This window comes from Canis aureus, chromosome 9 (assembly GCF_053574225.1).
Source record: "Canis aureus isolate CA01 chromosome 9, VMU_Caureus_v.1.0, whole genome shotgun sequence".
Lineage (NCBI taxonomy): Eukaryota > Metazoa > Chordata > Mammalia > Carnivora > Canidae > Canis > Canis aureus.
This window is the reverse complement of record NC_135619.1, coordinates 7,664,217-7,671,642: the sequence shown is the minus strand read 5'-3', so window position 1 is coordinate 7,671,642 and position 7,426 is coordinate 7,664,217. Positions and strand designations below refer to the sequence as shown.

The following is a 7,426-nucleotide window of genomic DNA, read 5'->3' as shown; positions in this document are numbered from 1 at the left end:
TTCACTTTCACTCCCATGTATTTCTTTTACTTTAACCACAAATCTGTCTCCTCAATAAAAAGTGCATTATTTTGCCTATATTTAATCTTAAAATAAATAGTATCATACTGTGAACACTTTCCTGCAACTTCCTTTTCACTTTAACATTATAGTTGTAAGATCCATCCATGGTGAAATCTGTAACTCCAGTGCATCTAGTTATTTCAATTTCTTAGTCTGTTAAATCTATAGATACTGATTATCCCTATTACCTTACTTTGAGCTTTCCAATTTTGTCTAAGCTTTCGTTTTTTATTATTTCTTGATAACTCTTTTGAATTGATTCGATTATTCTCTCGTTTCTACTGACTTGGAAGTGCACATTTTATTTCTAATATGTAATAGTTGCCTTCATTTTTCAAATGTATATGTCACAAAGTTTAATATTATTCAGTATTGTTATTCTTCCCCAGCAACTCAGCTCCAGTTCCATTATTGGTGACTCATATTTTAGTTCCGTTTCAATTTTTACCCACAAATCAAATATTATTGTATTGCTTTATATGGCCAATATTTGCTTATATTTACACATTTGTTTACAAATTTTTTGAACATTATTCTTTTGCATCTCACACCTTCCTTTGGAGATCATGCTCTTTTTTCCTGCAAAGTTTATAAGTCTGATGATAGTAAATGCTCTCTTTTTTGGCTTGTCTAATAGTACCTTTGGTGTACCTTCATTCTTAAATTCCAGTTTGTAAACAGTTCTAGGGTGGCAATTATTCTCTCTTCGCATTTGAAGCCTTTATTTTATTACTCCACTGGCTCCTATTTCTTCAGCAAAGGTGTCTGTTGCCCATCTAACTGTTATTTCTTTTTTTTTTTTTTAAGATTTTATTTATGTATTCATGAGAGACACAGAGAGAGAGAGGCAGAGAAATAGGCAGAGGGAGAAGCAGGCTCCATGCAGGGTGCCCCATGCTGGACTCGATGCCAGGACCCCGGGATCACAGCCTGAGCCAAAGGCCAACACACTCAACCACTGAGCCACCCAGGCGCCCCTGTTTATTTCTTTATAGATAATCTGTCTTTTATTTCTGTCCTCTTTTAATACTTGTTTGTCTGTTTTTATAGTTTTATTATGGTAAATAAATCTATGGATTTATTTTTATTTATTCTACTTGAGATTCATTTTGCCTATTTAATCTGAATATTCATATATTTCATTAATTTGGAAAAATAATCAGATATTAGCTTTTTAAATATTTTCTGTGTCCCCTCCCCTGTCTCCTCTCTTCTGAGTCTGCCAATAGAAGAGTTTGAATCTCTCATTTTATCTTGTTTCTTATGCCCTCTTTTATATTTTTTACCTCTTTGACTCTCTCTGCTGCATTCTGGGTAATGTCTTCAAATCCTGGGTGGCCTAGTCAATTGTCTGCTTTCAGCTCAGGTCATGATCCCAGAGCTCTGGGATCAAGCCCCACATCAGGCTCCCTGCTCAGCAGGAATTCTGCTTTTCCCTCTCCCTCTGCCCCTCCCTGATGCTCACCCACTTTCTCTCTCTCAAATAAATAATTTTTTAAAAATCAAATTAATCATTTCTTAACCAATACCAAACTTATTCACTGCATTTTTAATTTTCAATCATTTTATTTTTAATTTTTTATTAACTTTTTATAAATTAACTTTTTATCAATTCCACTGGAATTTTTTAATAGTATGTTGTCTCTATCTCATGTTTTTAATGTCTTCTCTGGAAACATTTTAGACTTGGTGGGTTTTTTGTTTTGTCTTTTATTTTTTTTATAGATTTTATTTATTTATTCATGAGTAACACAGAGGCAGAGACAGAGGGAGAAGCAGGCTCCTTGGCAGGGAGCCCGATGTGGGACTTGATCCCCAGACCCAGGATCACCCCTGAGCCAAACCGTCCAACCCCGTCTGCCCAACCGCTGAGCCACCCAGGCTCCCTTCACAATGCATTTAAATGGGAATGTGTTAAATTGTATCCAGCATATCCAGGAAATTTGCAATGCGAGATTTTTTAGGAGTACAGCCAACATAGTGTTCTTCCAGAGGGTTTTAAATCATTCTGTTTGCAACGTGGAACAGTTTGGAGAGGAGAAACCCTTAGAAGCAGAGAGACCTACTAGGAGCCTACAGCAGAAATTTACACGAAAGAGGATAACGACTTGAAGAGTAGTGGTGGCAGAGATAAACAGAAATAGATGGATCTTGGAGATATTTAGTAAGTAAAATCAGCAAGGTTTCAGACATCCAAGAAGACATGTCTAGTAGGAAGGTTTTTTTGTTTGTTTTTTATTTATTTATGATAGTCACAGAGAGAGAGAGAGAGAGAGGCAGAGACACAGGCAGAGGGAGAAGCAGGCTCCATGCCGGGAGCCCGACGTGGGACTCGATCCCGGGTCTCCAGGATCTCGCCCTGGGCCAAAGGCAGGCGCCAAACTGCTGCGCCACCCAGGGATCCCTAGTAGGAAGTTTTAATAGGGGACAAGAGGTCAGAGGAGAGGGCAGCCCCGGTGGCGCAGCGGTTTAGCGCCTGCCTGCAGCCGGGCGTGTGATCCTGGAGACTCTGGATTGAGTCCCACGTTGGGCTCCCTGCATGGAGCCTGCTTCTCCCTCTGCCTGTGTCTCTGCCTCTCTGTCTCTGAATAAATAATTTTTTTAAAAAATCTTAAAAAAAATAAAAATAAATTTAAAAAAAGAAGAGGTCAGAGGAGAGATTTCCCCTGCATAAGATCTTGGGAAGTCTCTGAAAAACTGGTAACTGAATTTGTTACAGAACTGACACCTGTTGGTGCACCCAAAGTCAATGTCTGAGACACCAGTTTTGAAGCAAAGAAAGTTTTATTATCAGACGGGAAGGCAGGGGTCACTCCCAAAGCTGCCTTGTTCTTTTGGGCCTAGGGACAGCTTACTATGTTTGGGGAGAGAGGGAGTAGTTAAGAGGAAGGTGAGGGGTTTCTTGAAACTCTGAAAGGGGGCAAACTGGAGGTAGGCGTTTTTCCAGAGAATGAGGGGTTGATCAGGATCTGGTATACCAGGTACATCAGATAACTTCAAGACAAATGTTACTGTCCAGTCCTCATTAGTTTTCTACAATCAGCGGTAAACAGGGAGTAGGAGTGAAAAAAGCAAAGTTAATGGTGGATAAGAGGTGCTAAGACAATTAAGTAGGGAACAAAACAGAAAGTAGACCTAAGGCAATAATGCAGCTAACAGAACTATAGCTCTGCCTATGCTTTCAAAGCAGGTCCAGGAACCAGGTGTCTGGACTCAAACTGACCAACGTAGATCACCTGGGAGGAAGTGCAGAGGGAAGAAAGGAAGGTCCTAGGAGCCAGCTTCCAGAAATACCAACATTTTAAGACCTGAGAGGAGGCAGAGGAAGCAACGGCAACTGAAAACAGACTGGAGGAAGACCCAGAAGAGAGTTGCGGCTTTAGCTGACGCCAAGAGATGAGCATTTCCAAAGGAAGCAAGTGTCCAGCAAGCGTCCAGTGAAACAGAGGTCCAGAGAAGTGACTGAAAACCGGGCATTTTGGTGACACGCGGACGGTGACCTTGGCGAGAGAGTCAATGAATGATGAAGGTCCCTTTAGCGACACCAACACTAAAATTGGAGCTTTACTGAGACTAGCATGTCCCCTACAAAAGGATGACACGCAAATTCGCAAAGCGTTCTATGCTTAAAAACAAACAAAAAAAAAAAACAAAAAAAAAAAAAGGAGTGAATTGGGGAGTTGAAAATGGGCACCACTCCTTTGAGAAGTTTGGCCATGCAGACAAAGACAAAGAGAGGGCATTAGCATTCGAAGAGAAGGGCTGGAGCTGCCTTATTTTACAGGAGGGGAACTTTAGAAGACGGCAAGGAGCCTTCCAAGAGGGAGAAGCGATAAACCAAGAGGCCGGGTCGAAAGAAATCCGTAGCACGGGCAGACGGATTCTCTGGCTTCGCTACTGACCGACCCAGATTCCGACGCTTTGAGCCGACAGGCTTCCGGTCCGCGGGTCGGTCGCGGCTGCTGTTTCGTTCCGTTTCTCCACTAAAACTTTCCCTCCCCGGCCCGCCTCCCTCCTTCCTCCGCCCACTCGCCCGCCCCCGCCGCCCCAGGGCGACGCCGCGGCCTCCTCCGGGAATCCTTCCGGGTCGCCGGGCGGGGCCACGCCCCTTCCCAATCCCGCCCGCCCCCTCCCTCCCTGGAGCGCGCTGCCCACCGACGCATGCGCACAGAGGTCGCCTTCGCCGCCACGCTTGGGGCCTCCCCCCTCCCCGCCCCCCACATCTTGCGCAGGCGCGTTAGGTCCCGGTCGCTATGCGGGTGCTTGTGGGTGAGGGAGGGCGGGAAGGGCCGGGGGCGGCTTCGCGGAAAGGTTGAGACCGAGGTTGGGAGGTGGGAGGCGCGTTCTGAGGGAGGGCGCTGACCCGCGCTCGGGCGATCGTGCACCGGCCTTGGCCTCCTGCCTCAAGACGCCGAATCTCCCCAGTCGCAGGGCCCCGAGTCTCCTCAGCACCGCGAGCGGGGGCGAGGAGGAGCGGAGCAGAGGAGGGGGCCGGATGCGGGGACGGAGGGCGACCCCGAGAGAACAAATACTTTGTATTTTCTGGTCAGGTGGCGGGACGGGCTTCATTGGGACGGCCCTGACCCAGCTGCTGAGAGCCAGGGGCCACGAAGTGACTTTGGTCTCCCGAAAGCCCGGGCCCGGTCGGATCACGTGGGTATGTCCGTCCTCCGGAAGCCGTGGGAAGGTCTGGCTTGGCGGCGCCCCCGCCCACAGAAGAGCGCTGCGTTTTCTCTAACAGGATGAGCTCGCCTCGTCGGGGCTGCCCCGCTGCGAGGCGGCTGTCAACCTGGCCGGGGAGAACATCCTCAACCCCCTCCGAAGGTCAGCCGGGGCCCTGGAGCTGAGATCCTTCAGAGCAGGGGGAGGACGGCGTGACCCTGATGAGAACCGGGAGCCCTGGAGAATGTCAGATTGAGAACGAAACTACTGCGAACCACGCATCGCTCCCCGCTCCTCCCTCCACACCCTCCTGCCCTCCTGCCCTCAGCTGTTGACTTTCATCCTCACTTATACTCAGGATGCCCAAAATGTGTACCTTTTCTTTCTTCAGGAGAGATGGACCATTTCTCTAAGCCACAAGGCAGGGGTTTGCTAGAAATGGGTCTGGATGAGCCCCGGGGAAAGAGGAAGGGATATGTTCAAGAATGTATTTAGTGGCTTATTTCCCTCTTGTTTCTCCTGCAGATGGAATGAAACCTTCCAAAAAGAGGTTCTCAGCAGCCGCTTGGAGACCACCCAGATACTGGCTAGAGCCATCAACAAGGCCCCTCAACCCCCTCAGGCCTGGGTCTTAGTCACTGGTGTAGGTATGTCCCAAATCACCACCCTTTATATTAGCCAGAGGAAGAGAGGTTGCACAGTGAGGGGCTAGCTCAGGCTCTTCTAGCTGTGCATATCCCAGAGCACTGGTCTTATCCAAGCATAGGAATTTCCTAGGCCCTCAATCCATGCATATTTCTCCAGGCCTTTGCATACTTTCACTGAGAAACGGGGATCTCTAGAGGAAGAGGGGATAGTGGCACTGCTCCCGATGCCTGAAAAAGTCCCAACTGCTGCCAAGTCCCTGCACAGGAGGACTTGTCACACCACAGTTCTTCAGGAACAGAACTCCTGATTCTTGTATTTCACCATTGAGACTAGATAATTACAAACAATTTTAGAATATATATCAGCCTCTATTCTAAGTGTTTTACACATATGACAGTGTTTAATCCTCACAAGAACCCTATGAGATAGCTACTGTTATTATTCCCATTTTAAAGATGCAAATAGGTTATATAACTTGCCTGAAGTCACAGGCTTAATAAATGGTGGAGCTAAGAGTAAATCTCAGGCAGCCTGGCCCCCAAGTCTTTACTCTTAACCACTACACTCTAGCAGCCCCTCAGCTTAGCCCTGCAACTAAAGATAAGTTACCCCAGGGCAAGAACAGGTCAACCCATGGAGTAGCTCAAAGGGAAAAATAAGGCACTGTCTTCCCATGGGAAGATCCCAGGGGGGCGAGGAACATCGGGTGCAAAAAGCCAGCCAGGACCAAGGACACTGGGGCAAACCAGTGCTGTTCCACCGGCAGCTTACTACCAACCCAGCCTGACTGCGGAGTATGATGAGGACAGCCCAGGAGGGGATTTTGACTTTTTCTCCAACCTGGTAACCAAATGGGAAGCTGCAGCCAGGCTTCCTGGAGAGTCTACACGCCAGGTGGTGGTGCGCTCCGGTGAGAACCAGGGGCCGGTGAGAACCAGGGGCCGGGGTTGGAATGTCTTCCCTGGGCGGGGGGAGTGGGGGAGCTGAGCTTTCAGAGAATGATTAGAGGCTGCCATTTCTGGCCAGCCTGCAGGTGGGAGGACCGAAGGCCCCAGAGAGCCACACCCCTCAGCTGCTACAGAGCTAAGTTGGCATTGGCTGAGGAGCCTCCTGCATCCTCCCTCTTGCCTGCTCTAGGGGTTGTGCTGGGCCGTGGGGGTGGTGCCATCCATCACATGCTGCTGCCCTTCCGCCTGGGCCTAGGGGGCCCCATCGGCTCGGGCCACCAGTTCTTCCCCTGGATTCACATCCGGGACCTGGCAGGAATCCTGGTCCATGCACTTGAAGCAAGCCACGTGCAAGGGGTCCTGAATGGAGTGGCTCCAGCCCCCACCACTACAAATGCTGAGTTTGCCAAGGCCTTGGGTGCCGCCCTGGGCTGCCCAGCCTACATTCCTCTCCCCGGCATGGTGGTACAAGCTGTCTTTGGGCGAGAGCGTGCCATCATGCTGCTGGAGGGCCAGAAGGTGGTCCCACGGAAGACACTCGCCTCTGGCTACCGGTATTCCTTCCCAGAGTTGGGGGCTGCTTTGAAGGAAGTCGTAGCCTAAGTGGGAGGCTCCTGGCAGGGCCTGCAGCCTGTCCTTCTACAGAGGCTTGCTGGTTACAGACTGAATAGGTTCAGGTACTCCTCTGAGACCTGAAACTATCTGGTTCTTAGGGGTTCCTCACCCTGCCCTCCTCCTCATTGCTCTGTTGCTCCACCTTATTTAACTGATTGTCCACTGTCTCAAGGTTGCAGTCTCCTCAAATTGGGTCCTTAACCTCTTGACTCCTTTTAAAAGAATTTCCAAGTTTGGTTTCCCTTCCCTACATGTCCCATTACTATCCCAGTTATCCTTTGTGTTGTGTAGAAAATGTTCTGCGACTGAGACAATAAAGATAAATTATCTCACAGGCTTCAGTTCACCTCTCTGGCCTAGATTCTCCTGGAATTTATGTCCAAGAAAATGCCAGATGACTCTACATGGGGTTTTGAATGTTCTAATGGACAACATCTCTCTCTCTCTCTCTTGGTTCCTCCATTGCCAAGAGCTGGTAATAAATCCAGGGC

General features: G+C 48.4%; 1 protein-coding gene and 1 pseudogene across 3 annotated transcripts; both read left to right on the top strand.

The window, feature by feature from the left end:
- The first annotated feature begins 3,592 nt into the window (after positions 1-3,592).
- Positions 3,593-3,693, top strand: LOC144321393 (U6 spliceosomal RNA; annotated as a pseudogene).
- Positions 3,694-4,235: 542 nt separating this feature from the next.
- Positions 4,236-7,269, top strand: SDR39U1 (short chain dehydrogenase/reductase family 39U member 1). 3 transcript variants are annotated; one of them, XM_077908795.1, is made up of 6 exons: positions 4,236-4,332; positions 4,614-4,720; positions 4,805-4,887; positions 5,251-5,372; positions 6,140-6,283; positions 6,577-7,269. In XM_077908795.1, the coding sequence occupies exons 1-6, from the start codon at positions 4,317-4,319 to the stop codon at positions 6,921-6,923; spliced, it is 819 nt and encodes a 272-aa protein (XP_077764921.1). In that variant the 5' UTR covers positions 4,236-4,316; the 3' UTR covers positions 6,924-7,269. The 3 variants fall into 3 exon arrangements, with proteins under 3 accessions (XP_077764921.1, XP_077764920.1, XP_077764922.1); XM_077908794.1 differs by having other exon boundaries at positions 6,511-7,269; XM_077908796.1 differs by lacking the exons at positions 4,236-4,332; positions 4,614-4,720; positions 4,805-4,887 and adding an exon at positions 4,894-5,095 and having other exon boundaries at positions 6,511-7,269.
- The last annotated feature ends 157 nt before the right edge of the window (positions 7,270-7,426 follow it).